Consider the following 19,912-nt stretch of genomic DNA (forward strand, 5'->3'; position numbering starts at 1 on the left):
TGTGTTAATACTCTCTGCTCGAGGTGATTATATCTACAATTATAAGCATTAGCCATGTAGTATGAGTTGCTCTCCATGGTAACGCCTCCAACATTGCAGCCCTGTGCACGTGCGTCTTCAGCCCCACACGCCACATCACTTTACGTGCCTTCCAGATCATTGTCTCCGGGGATAAGGTGTGGGTCTTCCACCCATCCTCAGGGTGCCCCATGTCCTTCCACCTGTCCGCCCGGCGCTTCCGCTCCCTTCCTAAGAGGGCTTACATCTTTGCCTTCCTTGGCTTCTCTTACCCCCTTTATTATTAATATCTTCCTCCTGTTCAGAAGAGATGTGATAAGCTCCATATTCCTGAATATATTACTTTTAGTCTTTTGGCTGAGGCAGAAATTCCTTTTATGCCATAAAAGGGACGGTGACCAGCAGGCTTCATTTCTGCAAAGTTATTTAACTCTTTTAGGGGATACCACTACAGAAATTTTTGAAGAGAGCTCTGGAAGGGGACAACAAAACCCGGTTTTGCCATTGGGAGTGCTGTTACACATGGAAACGGGCAGGGGACTCTTGGCTGGCTTTCTTGTGCTTTGAGCATAGGGAGGGAATGAGGCCCTGTAGGAGTTCTTACCCACTGCTTTCAGTTCTGTTTTTTCTAAAAACAAACACGCAGAGGACGAAAAAACAAAGATGACCCAGAATCTTCAGGTCTGTGGAGAAGTATCAGAATCTTTTTTTTTTAAAGATTTATTCATTTATGTATTTGAGAGCGAGAGGGAAAGAGAATGAGCAGGAGGGGCAGAGGGAGAGGGAGAATCTCAAGCAGACACCCCGCTGAGTGGGGAGCCCATCCTGGGGCTTGATCTCACGACCTGGGCTGAAACCAAGAGTCGGCTGCTTAACCGATTGCACCTCCCAGGCCCCCTGAGAAGTATTGAAATCTTAAGAACAGAGAGCTTTAGTCAAACCCAAATTAGGCTGTTACCACCGTCTCCTGATCCTTATTTTTTGCTGCCCTCTGAAATGAAATCCAGAGAAAATAAAATCTTTCCACACTCAGTCCTGGAGAAACATATATGTCAGTGTCAGTCTTTGAATCTGTGCCATGTATAGCTTCGGGCAGGAGCTTTCTAGAGTTCAGCAATCCCCTCCTGTCACTGCGAGCTTCACATCCCACTTCAACAAGCACATTACATGCAGGGCTCCCCGATTTCCACCGACGAGAGCTGTCAGGAACAGCCTGCGACTCTCGAAGCCTGAACCTCATGTAGAATTTCAGCGGAGGAATTTAAACACAAGATGCAGCGACAGTTCAAGGATGAGTGTGAGCTCTCCTTCTCCCCTCTTGAGAAATGCATGCACTTTGGAACGGCCCAGTGACATTTCCTGATGTATCTGATTTTCTGTTGGCTTCTTGGCTGTGGCGAGGTCAGCCTGCCTCTGCTGTTTTCCTGTCTTCCATTTGCTCTAAGTGTTAGCCCAGTGTCCTGAGCTATGGCACCTGGGTTGTTAGGAGTGACAACCGGAAGGTGCAGACCCTTCACGTCGGGCGTGTGCACTTTCGCATGAGCCCGTTTGCTACCGTTGTGGTTTCCCTGTCCCGGTGCTTCTGACTCTAAGTCTCTCTGCTTCCTGTTTTCTAGAGAGTAAACCCCCAGCTGCCTGCCTGGGGGGAGGCATCACCTGGCTGTGCACAATCAGCAAGGGGATTAGTGGTCGACCTGCTTCTTAGGGAGACTTGGGATCAGCCGCCTCTCCTCCATTCCAGCCCAGCATCCTTTGCCTCTCAAAGGCTCCTAGTCTGTCTGCCCCATGTCGGCACAGGGCCTAGAGGCTGTATTGGCTTGCTTCTTGCCTTCCTTGTCCTCTCGCTTTCTAGAGATCTAATGAATGAATGAATGAATGAGCATGTGAGCAAATCCGTGAATGAATGAGATAACATGCTAAGTAAGGTTAATGAGGTTTCTTGCTTGAGCCCTTCCATGGCAGAATTGATTTCCATGAGGCATAGGGTTGAGGGCCCAAACCAGGTGCGCATGAAGACTTCATTTAATGGAGGGCTTAGGTTGTTCCTGTACCAGATTCCTGGAAAATTCAATCTGTTTTGGACCAAGTGATCTTACTAGAACTGAGAATGTGCTGACCATTCCGAGAATGGTCCCAGTTCCACAACAAAGTTTTAACATTGTGATGAGACAGGCCCCTTTGAGATTCTGATGAAGGCATCCGACACTCGGGAAAATGCACTTGCACATGTATGCAATTTTTGATGCAACTTCAGACCATCCATGGACCCTCTCAAAACCATTCTTGGATGGGCCTCCTTGGAGTTCATGGGCCCCAGATTGGAACCCCTGCAGGAGACATTCTCAGGACATACTAATGTTAGTTCTGTTTTGTCCACTGTATGGCTTCTAGCCATGGGTGGCTCCTTTGTTTTAAGTTAAATTAAATTATAATTTCAGTTCCTCAGTTGGGCTATCTGCAGTCAAGCGCTCACTAGTCACATGAGGCTAGTGGCTACGGTTTTGCACAGCACAGTTATAGGACGTCCGTATCCTTACAGAAGCTTCTTTTGGGCAGCCCTGTTCTAGATGCTCCGCTCGAGTAAGAAGTGAGCCCCTCAGGCCTGTCGAGGCTCAGAACTCAGATTTTCTTGGGGCGTGGGGGCAGTAAAATGCAATCTACTCTGATGAGTAGTTCAGTGCCAAGCTGTACATTTCATTTATCATCCAGGGGAAATGAGATTTGGGGACTCAGAGAACTTAGAAACTAGACGGCGAGTCTGTCTGCTCCGGGGTCGGCTGAGAAGCAGTGTTTCGAGTAGGACGGGATTGGGACAGGAAACGAGGTGCCTCCACGATCACTGAGAAGCCTCTTCACATCAAGGGCACCTTGGCATCTCCCGAGGGCAGGAAGCTTTAATCGCTGCTGGTCTGCCACGGGCTTCAACCACGAAGCGTGTGAGGTTCCAGTGGTACCGTTGCAGCCTCTCTAGCGACCCTTAAAGCTTAAGAACAGAAATGGAAGTATCAAGTCCAGCTGTAACAGCTGTCACGGCCTCGCTTTCTGGCAGTGCTAACCGTGGCAAGATCGCCCCAGCCTCATGCTGTCCTCCGCATCTCCTGTGGGTCGATAACCACCGGTGGAGCCTGCTTTGTCCCTGGGATCGATCGTGCAGCAGAGTCTGGGAGTTTCGTTTCTCAGCTCTCCATCCCCCATTGGCAGACAGGAAGGCGGGAACTGGCGCCCAGAGCCAATCAGCCATAACCAGCATTCCCTTTCTCTGCCTCATCATAAAGGAAAACCTAGTTTTGTGGCAAATAGAATATACAAGATCAGAGATCACATAACGACACGATGGAGGTGTGTTCTTTTCGTGGAGGTAGCTGGTAAACCGTTTATCACTTTCATTTTTTCTCCCTCCTATTTATTTAAAAAAAAATTTTTTATTTTATTATGTTATGTTAGTCACCATACAGTACATCATTAGTTTTTGATGTAGTGATCCATGATTCATTGTTTTCATATAACACGCAGTGCTCCATGCAGTACAGGCCCTCTTTAATACCCATCACCCGGCTAACCCATCATCCCACCCCCCTCCCCTCTAGAACCCTCAGTTTGTTTCTCAGAGTCCATAGTCTCTCATGGTTCGTCTCCACCTCCGATGTCCCCCCTTCATTTTTCCCTTCCTTCTCCTAATCCTCCATGCTATTCCTTATGTTCCACAAATAAGTGAAATAATATGATAATTGACTTTCTCTGCTTGACTTATTTCACTTAGCAAAATCTCCTCCAGTCCCATCCATGTTGATGTAAAAGTTGGGTATTCATCTTTTCTGATGGCTGAGTAATATTCCATTGTATATATGGACCACATCTTCTTTATCCATTTGTCTGTTGAAGGGCATCTCAGCTCTTTCCACAGTTTGGCTATTGCATACCTTGCTGCTGTGAACATTGGGGTGCATATGGCCCTTCTTTTCACTACGTCTGTGTCTTTGAGGTAAATACCCAGCAGTGCAATTGCTGGGTCATAGGATAGCTCTATATTTAATTTTTTTTTTAAGATTTTGTTTATTTATTTGACAGAGAGAGACACAGCAAGAGAGGGAACACAAGCAGAGAGAGTGGGAGAGGGAGAAGCAGGCTTCCTGCCGAGCAGGGAGCCCGACGCGGGGCTCGATCCCAGGACCTTGGGATCATGACCTGAGCCGAAGGCAGACGCTTAACGACTGAGCCACCCAGGCACCCCTATATTTAATCTTTTGAGGCACCTCCACACTTTTCCAAAGTGGCTGTACCAACTTGCATTCCCACCAACAGTGTAGAGGGTTCCCCTTTCTCCACAACCTCTCCAACATTTGTTGTTTCTTGCCTTATCAATTTTTTCCATTCTAACTGGTGTAAGTTGTTTATCACTTTTAAACAAAGTAACGATGCGAGACGCGCCTTGCTCAGTCTGCTCACGTTTGGGCGAGCAGCCGAGCGTCCGCGCATCCGTGGGGGGACGGTACATTTGCTCGGACGACTGGCACCTCTCCTGGACAGGTGTCCTGCCCTTTCTACGTACGAGTAGTGATTACTTTCCCATCTCCAGTCCTCCTCACACTCCTGCTTCCTGTTCCTCTTGCTATGAAGGTTGATATATATTCTCCATCTCTGGCTTTGGTTGGTTGTTTTTGTTTTTTACTTATGATGCTTTTTCTACGTAAGTTTCCCCATAGTCACTGATAACTCCCCATCTGTAGGTGGTCCCCACCTCTTTTCCTGTTTGCAGCATTTGTCCTACATTGACCTCAGAGCCTCCCCTCCATCTCTTTTCCATCTCTTTTCCAGAGTACTGGGCCAGGCAGGTTTCTCCTCCCCACAGAGTCTTCCTTCGATGAGCGTTCCTGGCTTTACTTGGTTCAGCTTCCCTCACACGTAAAGGTCAGAGCTCTTCAGAGTGCTTTTCTTCCCGAGTGCCCACGCCGTCTCATCTCTCTGTGGCTGCAGGAGCCATTCCATGCCCACGACTCCGGCACTCGCGGCAGACCCGCACACAGCTCCCGGTGTTAGCTGCCGGCATAGCATCCCCACGCGGACACCAGCGTCCCCCATCCAGATGTCACTGTTGTTAGCCCGACATTTGCTGGCTTGAGTTTCCCCTGTGACCGCCGTTAGAAGCCACGAGACTGTCCAAGCCAGCACATGGCCACCTGCAGCCTGCCGCTGTGACCGGTGCATCCCCTCAGCACCCAGTGCCCCTGCCCGGCTCGGTCTTCAAGTCTCCTGGCCGCCGTCTGTCCCAGGTCTTCATCCCCTCATCCTACAGTTCAGTTCTTCCCTTGCTGCTGCCCTGCCCGCCCTCATGGGGCCCTAAGAGTTCGATTCGTAAAATCACAGCCATTGCCTTCCTGCTCATTCTCAGTCTGTCCGTATGTCTCCCGGAGTCAAGGCTCTTGTTCCACCACGTGGATTTGGCAGCCCCCTCCTGACAATACGTCCAATTCCTAGATATGTGATCTTGAGTACTTTCTGAGTTTGAAACCTCTTTTCTTATTTGTACAGCTCTATAAAATATATATAATCATGGATCCTGCTTTATAGGATGGTGGTGGAGATCGGAGGAGGGAATTAGCATCTGTAAAGTGCATGGTTTAGTAAGAGCTTAGGAAGAGGAGGTGGCTGATGAGCAGACGGAAGGGCAGCCCCTTGTCACGTCAGCTTTACCCCCCTGCCCAGAGCCTGCACTCCATCAGAACAGAACACTCACTGTGTCTGTAAACATCTTGATACTGTCTTTGGTGTCGTGAGGCATTATACAGGGCTGTGCTCCTCTGTCTTTGCCTATCACATAGCACAATATTTGGACGGGAGTTCATGTGCACTTTGCTCGCTAAATGCTTGCTTGAATAGATAAGAGGAATAAATCAGATCTTGTGTTTCTGAACAAGAAAGTGATTTAAGATACAGCAGTCCCTTAAGAACTGCTAGCTGATTCTTTGGAAGAATTAATAAGATTGATAAACCCCTAGCCAGACTTATCAAAAAGAAAAAAAGACCCAAATTAATAAAATTATGAATGAAAGAGGAGAGATCATAACCAACACGAAGGAAATACAATTTTAAGAACATATTATGAGCGACTATATGCCAACAAATTAGGCAATCTGGAAGAAATGGATGCGTTCCTGGACACATATAAACTACCAAAACTGAAACAGGAAGAAATAGAAAACCTGAGCAGATCCATAACGAGCAAGGAAATTGAAGCAGTCATCAAAAATATCCCAACAAAATAGAGTCCAGGGCCAGATGGCTTTGCAGGGGAATTCTACCAAACATTTAAAGAAGAATTAATACCTATTCTTCTGAAGCTGTTTCAAAAAAAGGAAATGGAAGGAAAACTTGCAGACTCATTCTGTGAGGCCAGCGTTACTTTGATCCCAAAACCAGACAAAGACACCACCAAAAAGGAGAATTACAGGCTAATATCCCTGATGAACATGGATGCCAAAATTTTCACCAAGATACTAGCTAATAGGATCCAACAGTACATTAAAAGTCTTATTCACCACGACCAAATGGGATTTATTTGTTCCTGGGCTGCAAGAGTGGGTCAACATTCAGAAATCAATGTGATACATCACATTAATAAAAGAAAGGACAAGAAACCTATGATCCTCCCAATTGATGCAGAAAAAGCATTTGACAAAATATAGCATCCTTTCCTGATTAAAACTCTTCACAGTGTAGGAATAGAGGGAACACACCTCAATATCATAAAAGCCATCTACAAAAAGCCCACAGTGAATATCCTTCTCGATGGGGAAAAACAGAGCTTTTCCTCTAAGGTCAGGAACAGGACAGGGATGCCCACTCTCACCACCGTTGTTCAACATAGTGCTCGAAGTCCTAGCCTCAGCAGTCAGACAACAGAAAGAAATAAAAGGCATTTAAGTTGGCAAAGAAAAAATCAAACTCTCACTCTTCACAGATGACATGATACTTTATGTGAAAAACCCAAAGACACTACCCCAAAAGTGCTAGAACTCATACAGGAATTCAGCAACGTGGCAGGATATAAAATTGATGCACAGAAATCAGTTGCATTTCTGTACACTAACAATGAGACAGAAGAAAGAGAAACTAAGGAATCGATCCCATTTACGTTGCACCCCAAACTGTAAGATACCTAGGAATAAACCTAACCAAAGAGGTAAAGGATCTGTACTCTGAAAACTACAGAATACTTATGAAAGAAATTGAGGAAGACACAAAGAAATGGAAGAGCATTCCATGCTCATGGATTGGAAGAATAAATATTGTTAGAGCAGAGAAGTCTACGCACTCAATGCAATCCCTATCAAAATACCATTGATATTTTTCACAGAGCTGGAACAAATAATCCTAAAAATTGTATGGAACAGAATAGATGCCGAATAACCAGGGGAATGTCGAAAAAGAAAACCAAAGCTGGCGGCATCACAATTCTGGACTTCCAGCTCTATTACAAAGCTGTCATCATCAAGACAGCATGGTACTGGCACAAAAACAGACACATAGATCAATGGAACAGAATAGAGAGCCCAGAAATGGACCTTCAACTCTATGGTCAACTAATCTTTGACAAAACAGGAAAGAATGTCCGATGGAAAAAGGACAGTCTCTTCAACAAATGGTGTTGGGAAAATTGGACAGCCACATGCAGAAGAAAGAAACTGGGCCATTTCCTTACACCACACACAAAGATAAAACTTAAAATGATGAAAGACCTAAATGTGAGATAGGAATCCATCAAAATCCTAGAGGAGAACACAGGCAGCAACCTCTTCAACCTCAGCCGCAGCAACTTCTTCCTAGAAACATCACCAGAGGCAAGGGAAGCAAGGACAAAAATGAACTATTGGGATTTCATCAAGATAAAAAACTTTTGCACAGCAAAAGAAACAGTCAACAAAACCAAAAGACAACTGACAGAATGGGAGAAGATATTTGCAAATGCCATATCAGATAAAGGGCTAGTATCCAAAATCTATAAAAAACTTATCAAACTCAATACCCAAAGAACAAATAATCCAATCAGGAAAAGGGCAGAAGACATGAACAGACATTTCTGCAAAGAAGACCTCCAAATGGCCAACAGACACATGAAAAAGTGCTCAACATCGCTCAGCATCAGGGAAATCCAAATCAAAACCTCAATGAGATACCACCTCACACCAGTCAAAGTGGCTAAAATTAACAAGTCAGGAAACGACAGATATTGGCGGGGATGCAGAGAAAGGGGAACCCTCCTACATACAGTGTTGGTGGGAATGCAAGCTGGTGCAGCCACTCTGGAAAACAGTATGGAGGTTCCTCAAAAAGTTGAAAATAGAGCTACTGTACAACCCAGCAATTGCACTACTGGGTATTTACCCCAAAGATACAAATGTAGTGATCCGAAAGGGTATATGCACCCCAGTGTTCATAGCAGCATTGTCCACAATAGCCAATCGTGGAAGGAGCCCAGATGTCTATCGACAGATGAATGGATAAAGAAGATGTGGTCCATATTACTCAGCCATCAGAAAGGATGAATACCTACCATTTACATTGACATGGGTGGAACTGGAGGGGATTATCTTGAGTGAAATAAGTCAGAGAAAGACAATTATCATATGGTTTCACTCATATGTGGAATAGAAGAAACAGTACAGATGATCATAGGGAAAGGGAGGAAAAATTGAATGTGAAGAAGTCAGAGAGGGAGACAAACCATGAGAGACTGTTAATTCTAGGGAACAAACTGAGGGTTGTTAGAGGGGTGAGGGGTGGAGGGATGGGATAACTGGGTGATGGGCATTGAGGGCACGTGATGTGATGAGCACTGGGTGTTATATGCAACTGATGAATCACTGACCTGTACCTGTGAAACTAATGATGAGTACATGGTGAGTATATGGTGGCTAATTGAATCTAAAAACAACAACAACAACAACAAATAAAAACAAAACACTGCTATCTTGCCAGCCGGATTTTGAGCCGGTGAGATATTTTATACATGTAAGCTAACATTCAAAACCTCTTTGGCTAGTTTTTTCCTATGCTTGGTTCAGTTCCAGTAAACTACCCTCCACATCATCTCCGGGAGTCCTATTAAAACGCACCTTCCTCAGACCTAGAGCATCTGAGTCTGAAGCAGGGTCTGGAAGTTTGCATTTTATTTTTATTTATTTATTTATTTATTTATTTATTTATTTAAAAGATTTTTATTTATTTGACAGAGTGAGAGAGCACAAGCAGGGGGAGCAGCAGAGGGAGAGGGAGAAGCAGGCTCCCCGCTAGCGGGCGGCCTGATGTGGGGCTTGATCCCAGGACTCTGGGGTCATGACCTGAGCTGAAGGCAGACGCTTAACCATCTGAGCCACCCAGGGGCCCCATGGAGTCTGCATTTTATCGTCACCCTCCCCAGATGATTCTTCTATGTGCTAGGGTTTGTAAAGGTATCTAAGATCTAATGGGCAGGGTGTGGCATGGTTTAAAGGAACTCCTGTTGAGGTGACCTCTTATAGATAGGACACCAGGTGCGGAAAACTGCCCCTTAAGCCTTTCTGTAATTTGTGGAAAAGTCAGGTTGGTTAATAAGCATTTCGCAGAGACTTGCAAAAATCAAACAAGGGAAAATGCAAATGTGAAAGTAATTATATTTCAAGCCAGTGTGGGTGGTTTTAAAATCTTAAAAGGAGGTATGGCCTGCATGAGACAATTTTGGGAGAAGCTGCTTCAGCAGATCAGGGGCTGAGAGCAATGTTTCCTGAACATTAAAGAGGGTGGTCGTAGAGTGGGAACTGTCTGTGGGCAGAGGCTTTTAATCCTCCCAGATCTGTTTTGTGGCCAAAGCTGATGCTCGATTAAATGGGTCCTTGGTGATCAGCAACAGAACTGGGCCAGCTGTCTTAGGCAAAATGCGAATTTGGGGGAAGGCTTTTGAGGAGGGGGCTGGGGGATCGCCTCTCCAGAGGCTTTGCTGCATGAACCCACACAGGGTTTGGGCTTTCAAGCTGCCGTCATGATGGATGTGATTTCTGACTGACTACCTTTCTGTTGTCATTTGCCCGCAGAGAGGGCAAATCTGGCTCCTTCCCCTTTGTGGGAGGTGCCAGTGGCTGCCTCATCCGGGAAATTCTGCAGGAGGGATGTGGGGCCTGAATAGGAATGGGACAGATGCTAAACAGACCCAGCCAATCCAAACCCAAACCAGAAGCAAAAACAAGAGAAAGAAAGGAAAAGGCCACCTGCAATGCCTCTAGAGTTAGATTATTTAGGGTCAAATCCTGGATCCGTCACTTGCTCTTTGATCTTCTGTGCCTCAGCTTACTCATCTGTAAAATGGGGATGTATTTGGTCCATATCCCTTATAAGGATTAAGCATTTGGCCAAGTGCCGGGCCCGATGTCAGGGCTTGCTTGTGCTTGCGGTCCTGTGAGCGTCTCTCTCTGCACACACACATTTGATCCCATTTCTGTTGTTTTCCTTCAGACTGCCTGTTTCCTATCACATCTTGGTATTGCTGCCCACAGTTTTGCCTGTCTCTTTTTTCCTTGGGAATTTGGCCCCACAGCTGATGAAGGGACATGACAGTCTGGTTTTGTAGATGGGCCTCTGCAGATGGAAGGAGCCAGACGGATGGCCCCCGGGGTTTCCGGTGCCCAGTCTCGCTCCCGGATCACCGATCACTTTCTCTCCTCTGGGGCCTTATCTTTCCATCGCACGCTCGAGCCCGTCACAATTTGCTGTGGCCTTTGACTTTTAAGGAGGGTACTGAGCAAGGCTAACTTGCTTCTCTAAGTACCTCTTGCCTTTCTTCCCTTCCCACCTCTTAATGGAGGTGTGGGGCTCCTTCCGACTCTCTTCCCAAAGACTCTGCCTTTCAGAGGGCAGGTAGAACTTTGTGGAAGGGAACAGTATCCATTGAGGGGATGACGCAGTCTCAGGATATGGCACATGGCAGAATTATATTAAGGTTCCAAAGTGATGCTTACAAATTTATATGCTTTGTGAATATGGAACATCTTTGTCCTCTTAGCAGCGAAATGATTCATTGTAGTTTGGTTTTATTTCCTATTAAGGTCACTTGCCCTTCGTTAATCTGGCCTCTCTGGCAGTATGGTCCATGCATGAGACTCTTTTTTTCTTCTCGGAGCATTTTGTGTTGTGTGGTTATTGTGGTGATAGTGAGGTTGTGATTGTAAATTAGTTGATTCATTCGCAAGGGCCAAGAATACATGAAAGTATCCGTGGTCAGAGTCTCTCTCCCACTCCTGCCCCCATCCCTCAGTGTCTCAGCTCCTTACCAGCAGACGCCCATTGTATTAGAATTTTGCACTTTCTTCCAGATTTGTCTTATGCACATATAAATATATGTTATTTCCCCCTTTTTAAACAGATGGTAGCATACTATATATACGCAGTGTTCCATACTCTGCCTTTCTTTGACTCAACGTATACATATACATCCTTAGATATAAATATACAAAGAGGTTTCTCGTCCTTTTTTATAGTGGCAGAATATCCTGTCATACAGTGTACCATGATTTCTTTAAGTACTTCCCCATAGATGGAGATTGAGGCTTCCTGATTGATTTTGAGATGAAGGTTCTGGATAAGGATGAATGAATAGAATCCATATTGACGGATGCGGCTGAAATGACGTCCGAGGTTGAGCATGGTCTTGTGTTGTTCACAGAGGGTGTCCTCTAAAATGGTAAGACTCTTGCAGTAGTCCACTAGGCTTTGCATAGGTAATTTTGGAAATCATAGAATAATCAAGGAGAATCACATACATTTTTCAATTAGCAATAATCACGCCTTGGATAAACTGCATTGGCTATGATCATTTTGTAAGCTAGTGGGTTCCTGGTCGTGGAAAATAATGGGTTATTTTTTAAAAAGATTATATTCTGAGTCCAGACAGATGTATCTAGATGCATAAAGTTGATAAAGGGACATAAGGAATCAGTACCCACCATTCAGAATAAGTTTAGAAAAGTTTCACGGTCAGGAAAATGTTCCTGGGAGATAAATAACCCACTTTTCCATCTGTTCTTATTTAGTAGATGCCTTAATGGGTTAGATTTGAAAGTGCAAGGAAGGCAGGGTTATAACTTTCTTGAGGACATAGTCGCTGACACGTTGTAGCTCATAAATATTTGTTTTGAATGGAGAGCATGATCAAAGAATTTTAAAGTATGGTAAAGACAGCCGTATATATCTATTACTGTATACGTTGTTATGGAAGTGTATATATTAAAGCATTAATACCAAGTGATGTTTGAACCAGCAGAATATTGGAAGATGAAAGTCATGATTCAGGAAGGAGCAGACTATCAAGTTCACCTTATGCTTCCTTTCGAAGTACTACTTTGACCTTGAAAATCTTAATTGTACCTAAATGTAAGTCTGGAGATAGAAATGTATGTTGTAGATGAATTCAGCCCGTTAGCAAAATTGTTAAGTAGCTAAGAAACACATGCTATTTTTGTGAGTCCAAAGATGAGGAAACAGCTTAAGGACCCACTGGAGAGCCGTGTGCCCTCCGAGACAGGGGCAGTCACTTCCACATTGGAAGCCACCCGGAGAGTTTCTTCACTTCTTGTCTGTTTTGGATGTCATCTTGTGTATTTGATGGTCTCTTTGGCAAGTAGGTTAAGTATCACTTGAGTCATAATAGGAGACAGAAATGATATCCATTCACTCAACTGTGTTGAGAAATAATCCCCATAAACCTGCTTTCATTCTTTTAGCTTATATATCCTTCAAATTATGGGAGAATTAAGGAGAAAGAAAGTTAGGATGATAGTCATGATGATGGCTTTTGTGTGACATGATGAAAGTCTGCAGGCCACAAACAGAGGTCAAAATAAGGAACTGCAGTCAAACCGATGAGTGAGCAAGTTCCCTAGAGGAATTTTGTCTTCTGTGTGTCCTGCTCAGAACCCGAGTTGCCGTGCCCAACTAGCTCCTTTTCACAGTGATGGTAGCTTTTCTTAGTTGAAGGTTGACCTTTGCTTGGTGTCGGATGAAGTGTGTCTTGGTGGCTTACACACGCGTGCTGTGGTCCCCACCCCAGCTCGGGCCCGTTTCCTTCGTTTTAAAGGTACTTTTAGGAAAGGGGCGTACTTGTTCTCTCTGCCAGTTTTTCTGCACCCCCCTGTGCCCCCCGCCCATGCGCAGTAGAAAGTAGCTTGGATTCTCTGGATCTCCACTTTATTTGCACCCCTCGTGCTCCGGCTGTTTGGTATTTCAGGTGCTGGTATCTGTCATCAGACTCTGCTCGGTTGACTGGCCCGGGGAGTGTGGTCCTCATCTCGGGGATGCTTGTGCTTTGCTCGCTTCTTCCGGGTCTCTGTGGTAAAGTCTGTACCTGTTGTCTTGACTCTTCCGATGCAGGTCTGCAGACTCCTACTCCAGAGTTCATTGTCGACGTGGAGTCCATGGACATCTTCCCCGTGGGCTGGTGCGAAGCCAACTCTTACCCTCTGACCACACCACACAAAACAGTCTGTGAGTATCGTCCAGTTGGGAGCCCTGTGGACAACATGCGGGGCTTGCGGGGGTAAATAGACAGTTCTGTGAAGAGACTGTAGCCAGGTTGTAAAAAACAGACCTTGTGTTAGATTTACCACGGAGCACCAATATTTTTATCTTGTGGATGTTTTCAGTATCTTCGAGAGATGGATATTTGGAAGCACCTCACAGGTTGACAAGCTAAGTCATAATGATAAGGCAGGTGAGCATCACAGAGTGGCAGAGATAAGATATAAATATACTAAGATCTATAAAGATTGTATAAAATAATATATAAATATATATAAAATAAAATAGGTCTTCACTCCCAATTTATAGTTCATTATTTTGATTAGAGAAAATTTAAGCTAAATACTGTGTGGGTTTTTTTGTTGGTTTTTGTTGTTTTTGTTGTTGTTTTTGAGAGGGGGAGAGAGAGTGCATGAGTGGGAATCCTCCTACACTCTTGGTGGGAATGCAAGCTGGTGCAGCCACTCTGGAAACAGTATGGAGGTTCCTCAAAAAGTTAAAGATAGAGCTACCCTATGACCCAGCAATTGCACTACTAGGTATTTATCCAAAGGATACAAACACAGTGGTCCGAAGGGGCACCTGCACCCCAATGTTTATTGCATCAATGTTCACAATAGCCAAACTATGGAAAGAGCCCAGATGTCCATTGACAGATGAATGGATAAAGACGATGCAGTTCATATATACAATGAGATATTACTCAGCCATCAAAAAGAATGAAATCTTGTCATTTGCAATGACATGGATGGAACTAGAGGGTATTATGGTGAGCGAAATAAGTCAGAGAAAGACAAATACCATTTGATTTCATTTATATATGGACTTTAAGAAACAAAACAGATGAACATAGGGGAAGGGAGGGAAAAATAAAATAAGATGAAAACAGAGAGGGAGACAAATCAAAAGAGACTTTTAACTACAGGAAACAAACTGAGGGTTGCTGGAGGGGAGGTGGGTGGAAGGAATGGGATAACTGGGTGATGGACATTAAGGAGGGGATGTGATGTGATGAGCACTGGGTGTTATATACAATTGATGAATCACTAAATTCTACCCCTGAAATTAGTAATACAGTATGTGTTAATTAAATTGAATTTAAATAAAAAATTAAAAAATTGAAAATAAAGTTACGAGTCCTTAAAAATAAGGGGTTTTGATTTTTTTGTGAAGTAGATATTTCTGGTATTTTCTTTTTGTAATTTGTATGCTAGCTTTACTTTCTAGCATCCTACTATAGGGTTCATTTATGTAGATGCTCAGGAAATTACTAGAAAAGGGAGTTCCGTCCTATAGTTGGCTTCCTGTCCCCTGATGTCAGCAGTTTGAAGGACAGTTCTATTCCACATCCATTAAGAGGAGGATGGTGCATTGTCTGTGTGAAACAAAGTAGGTCGCCCAGATTATACACAGGTGGATTTTAAGGGATTCTTCTCTCCCATACACCATACTGCTCAATGAATCTGATCCAATGAGAGTAATATATTGTCCTCATATTAACATATTTCTAAAATTTTGAGCATAGAATAATTTTTTTCAATCTCAAGGGCATTCTGTTTTTGTCCTCTCACAGTGCCACAGATTCTTGGTTCAGTTGGCCTGAGAGCCAGGTCAGGTGCTCCCGGGGTTTAGTGGTGGGTAGGGCTGGTCCCCTCGGTCTTAGTTGTGCCTCAGACAGAAACTCCTGTCTCGTGTCCTCTTTCTTTCTTATTAAAAGCATATTTTAGAATAAAGTAGCTAGTGTTAAAAATAGAGCAACCCTACAACCCAGCAATTGCACTACTAGGTATTTATCCAAAGGATATAAACATAGTGATCCATTTAATCTCATTAAATGCAGTAAATTCTATTTAGACTTCATTTCTGATGAGTCAAAGTCTCTTTTAGATTTATTTATTTATTTTAGAGAGAGAGATTGAGAAGGGGGGAGAAAGTGAAGGGGAGGGGCAGAGGGAGAGAGAGGGACACGCAGACTCCCCGCTGAGCGCAGAGCCAGACATGGGGCTTGATCTCAAGACCTTGAGATCACGACCTGAGCCAAAACCAAGAGTCAGATGCTCAACCAACTGCACCACCCAGGCGCCCTGAGTCAGAGTTTATTTTAATGCTGGAAGAAAATAAGATAAAGTTGTGGCATGAGTGAAATAACTTTCCAGTGTTTAAATTGTTTCTTTAAAACTGACACAGTTTTCCCTGAAGACATTTTTTTTTTAAAGATTTTATATTTTAGAGAGAGAGAATGAGAGAGAAAGAGAGGGAGCATGAGAAGGGGGAGGGTCAGAGGGCGAAGCAGACTCCCCGCTGAGCAGGGAGCCCGATGCAGGACTCATTCCTGGGACTCCAGGATCATGACCTAAGCCGAAGGCAGTCGCTTAACCAACTGAGCCACCCAGGCGCCCCCATGAAGACATTTTAAAAAAAATGCTTTTGCCCAACTCGTGAATGAAACTGACTGTCCTTTTGCCCTTTCTTGCCTGTTTTACAGCACAAAAGAAGAGAAAGATTGCAGTTGTGCAGCCAGAAAAACAGTAAGTTTTTGTGTTTTGTTTTTTTTCCCCCAAAACTTAGATGGTATATAGAACTGTCTTTATAGAGAATAAGGAAGTGTGGCCGTTTTTATCAGTGAGTGGGTTCACAGAGATGGTAGCCAGAAATACCTGTTGTTGTTTATGGTGCACCCGTTACATGGAAGACACGGGCTCGCCTCTTCTAGGGATCTCTTCTCCGGATTGCAGTTTCTCTCTTCCGTTCCAGCTGGAGGGCATCCTGGCCTCACACCTTGATAGTGAAAGCCCTCTTTGAGGCCCCCCTGGCCACGCGTCGCTGTCCCTGCCCACACTCAGCATGCTGGCGTCATGGGTCGTGGCCGGCCTGGCAGGCAGACTGCCGTCCGAGGCCATCTCTGCCAGCCCCCAGCAAGGTGTCCTTGAGGAAGCTGCTTAATGCTCTGCATCTCGACGCCCTTCTTTGTGAAACACCTGTTTCTCAGGGGGTTCATGAAGATTAAATTAGATTTCCTGTGGAAAAAAAAATTGTGTGGGTTGTACAGGGTTAAGTCAATGTAAGTTCTCCCCCATTTCAGTTGTAATTTTAGGGAGAAGGAGGGTATCAGGCAGTGTGCATACGTGCAGTATGTTTTTGAAAAATTCTCACCATTAGTAGCATTTTTATATATTGAAGATTAGCTAAGGTACACTAAAATACACAGCCTTTGCCAGGTGGTTCTGTTTTCTAATGAAAATACACTGGTGGAAATGAATTTGATCTTTTCGGATACCCGGTTTAAACTTAAAATGAAATTGAATAATGACTGCATGGCTATTCAAATGTGAATAACAGTTTTGTGGGCATTTTCCATACATGCATGTCTAAACACAGTGTAGCAGGTTAATAATCTGACTCCAGTTTGGTCTGGATAACGTTGAAATCGAGAGCAAAGAATTAAATGGTCCCATCATTGAATCCAAATCCGATTTTGTAGCTCCTCAATTTATGGCCCGTGGATCCGTGGTCCCCATCCTGCACTTGCACCAGTCACCCAGACGGCTCGATAAAACACACACACTGCTGGGTCCCCATCTCCAAATTCCCTGGCTCAGGATGTCTTTAGTGGGGCCTGAGCATCTGTGCATTTAACAAGTTTCTAGGTGGTGCCGGTCCTCTAGTGTGGGGACCCCACTTTGAGAGCCAGTGTGAAGATGACCCCACTGAGATTTTGTGATGGTTTGCTCTGCACTTGTGTCATTTTTCAATGGTGTGATTTCCACACCGCCCTCCTGGGTACCCTGTAAAAACCAACGCACCTCTTTTCCCCCATGGCTACATTTTTAATGTTTATTCAGCAACTTTTTTACCGAACTGTAACACAAAGCTCTGCCCTAGGCTGGGCCTACTTCTCGTTCTAGGACCCATCCGTTCATAGGCTTTCTTTGAAGGTCTTTTTAGTGTGGCCATGACCCACACAAGCAGTTCTCAGACACTAGCTTGTAGAAAGTACTAGTTTCTTCTATTGAAGAGAGGTCTGACTTCCGTTAAAATCCATGCGAGTTGATGTTTCTTTGTGTCTAAAATATAATGAAGGGCATTATGACAATTCTATAGTAAGAGACAAGCCAGGAGCCTCCTGGAAGAACATCGCTGATTAGGGATGACAACCTGAGGGGCAGACATGCCATTGGCTTCTTAGGGTTATTGCAAGAATTTGGGGACGACCTCTTTGAAACGGATACGTTTGTACTGATGTTGCTGCTTGACATATATGCATCCTCTCTTTTACTGTGTGCTTGGATTTCTGTGATAATCGCTTTAAGTTGTGGAAAGACTTCGGAATTAGTTTAATTAATTTAATTAGTTACTTCATTAGTTGAGTTCCTTCTCAAGTGTGCGACCCGTGATAGTTGTATTTTCTTGATCAACAGATTGCCATCCACAGTGCCTGTTGAGAAAATACCTCACGACCTTTGTTTATTCTCTCACCTGGACACCTCAGGTAAATGAGCCCACTTACGGCTGGCTGTCCCGTCCCAATTTGGGAGTGGAGACATGCGTGTGTTTTTAGGTCTAATATAAGAATATTTCAACTTTAAGTTCATTCTCCTTGTCTCTGTTGCTACTTATTAACACATACCTACTTTAAAAAAAAATTTCTAAACCAGATTCTCTGCCTCTTCTGTCTCTTGGTCAGTAGCTCTAGACGCTTCTCTCAGTCTGCAGGAGAAGAGTCCATGTGTTCCTTGGAAATTTGGGCCCAGTTAGGGTTGTATGTTGTGGATGGTCATGTGCAAGGAGAAAGAATTGAAAATATCATTATTAGGCACTCATTTTTTTTTGACATTTTATGGCATCCCACTTGCATTTTTCATTACTGGTTAATATTTAAGTCCCCATGGGCTTTTGAATTGTTCCTTAAAAACCCTCTGTGTTTGAAAGCTGAGAGTGAATAATATATGTCTTTTAATGTGTAAAGTTCTATATCTTACATTAAAACCTTTGAAAACACAAATGTGAATTCCCCATTGACAACAAATCTGATTATAGATGTGTTTGTACATTAAATAATATATTTGATTACGAATTCTGTTTTCTAGCCAAAGGGAAACCTGCTCTGAATTCTTCCAGGATTCTAAGCTATATGCCATGGAAGAATCCTAGCAGTCAAAGTTATAGTAAGGAGAGCATTTTTATGAGTAGACTTACTAAAATTGTTTTTTTTTCTAAAGTTCTGGGTAGGGTAATCCTACCAAAAAATTTCCATGTATATGCAGCTGTGGACATAATTCTTTTGCCTAATTTTGTTGTATAGAATTCAAACTTCAGAATGGTTTTAAAAGAACCATGTCAGCTCTTCTTTCAGAGTCTATAATTGTTATATTACTCCTTTTGTCTTACCCTCACAAAAATAACATTTCTCCCTCGTTCCCTATTGGTTCTTAGTTGAAGTCCTATGAGGACAGTCCTGTTAACAGAGACACCACTGTTAGCGGAGCTTAGCTTGGGGTATTGTGGGGGAGGGCGAGTCTTGGCTGACAGCAGAACCCTGTTACAGACATCAGGAAGCTTTAGGGTAATACCTTACCATTTATTCTTCCACGTTTCCCCATGGCCCTTTGAGACACAACTAGCCCAGCAACCTGCTACGTTGAAAGCACAATGAAGGAAATGCAGATTCAGTCCACGGGAAGTACATTGCACGTCCATGAGATTGGCAAAATGAAGACGCCCTGCCATGTCTAGTGTTGGCTTGGATGTGGAACAGTGGCCACACCTCCTATAGGAGTGTAGGTTGAGATTGTCCGCGTGGAGATCAGTTTGATCACGTGTGGGACAACTGAAGACATGCAGACCCCGTGGCCGAGCAGGTCCCCTCCTTGTGATATACTTGGAAAGCTCTCTTGCCCATAAGCAGAAGCCGATGTTTACAGCTGTCCTCAGCAGAGCACTGTCGGTAATTCCCGAGCAAGTGGAAATGACTGAGTGTCCATCAGCAGGAGAATGGGCTGCTGCTTGTGCTGTATTCATGTAATGGTGTCACGCACAGAAGTGACAGGTGGATGAACGTTCTGCATATACGTGTACCGACTTGGGTGGATCTTAGAAACTGCAGGTCGAACAAACAAAATGTTGCGGAAAACCATTTATGGAATATTTTTAAAATATCCGAAATACCATGCATTACTTGTTGACACACATCTACCTGTGTGTGTGTGTGGTCAAGTTTATAGGCCTGCGTCGGAATGATAAACACCAGGTTCAGGGAAGGGGAAGAGAAGGTGGAGGAGTTTCTAGAGTAGAAAACCCAGGAGAGCTTAGCTCCAGAGCTGGGGTTGTTTTTTGTTTTGTTTTTTGTTTTTAT

The 19,912-nt window shown here is 44.1% G+C and overlaps 1 protein-coding gene across 9 annotated transcripts in view; it reads left to right on the forward strand.

The window, feature by feature from the left end:
- SFMBT2 (Scm like with four mbt domains 2) overlaps window positions 1-19,912 on the forward strand; it is a 231,354-nt gene that overhangs the window by 167,847 nt on the left and 43,595 nt on the right. For all 9 annotated transcript variants that reach the window (XR_010411717.1, XM_064592089.1, XM_064592090.1 and 6 more), the window contains 3 exons: window positions 13,414-13,527; window positions 16,046-16,088; window positions 17,979-18,049. Coding sequence is in view for 8 of the 9 variants with exons in the window: in XM_064592089.1 (XP_064448159.1) it covers window positions 13,414-13,527; window positions 16,046-16,088; window positions 17,979-18,049 (228 nt within the window). In the remaining variant the exon portion in view is untranslated. The remainder of the gene's footprint in view (window positions 1-13,413; window positions 13,528-16,045; window positions 16,089-17,978; window positions 18,050-19,912) is intronic.

This window comes from Mirounga angustirostris, unplaced genomic scaffold (genome assembly GCF_029215605.1).
Source record: "Mirounga angustirostris isolate CCGP_5_RB_7025 unplaced genomic scaffold, mMirAng1.0.hap1 SCAF_5, whole genome shotgun sequence".
Taxonomy (NCBI): domain Eukaryota; kingdom Metazoa; phylum Chordata; class Mammalia; order Carnivora; family Phocidae; genus Mirounga; species Mirounga angustirostris.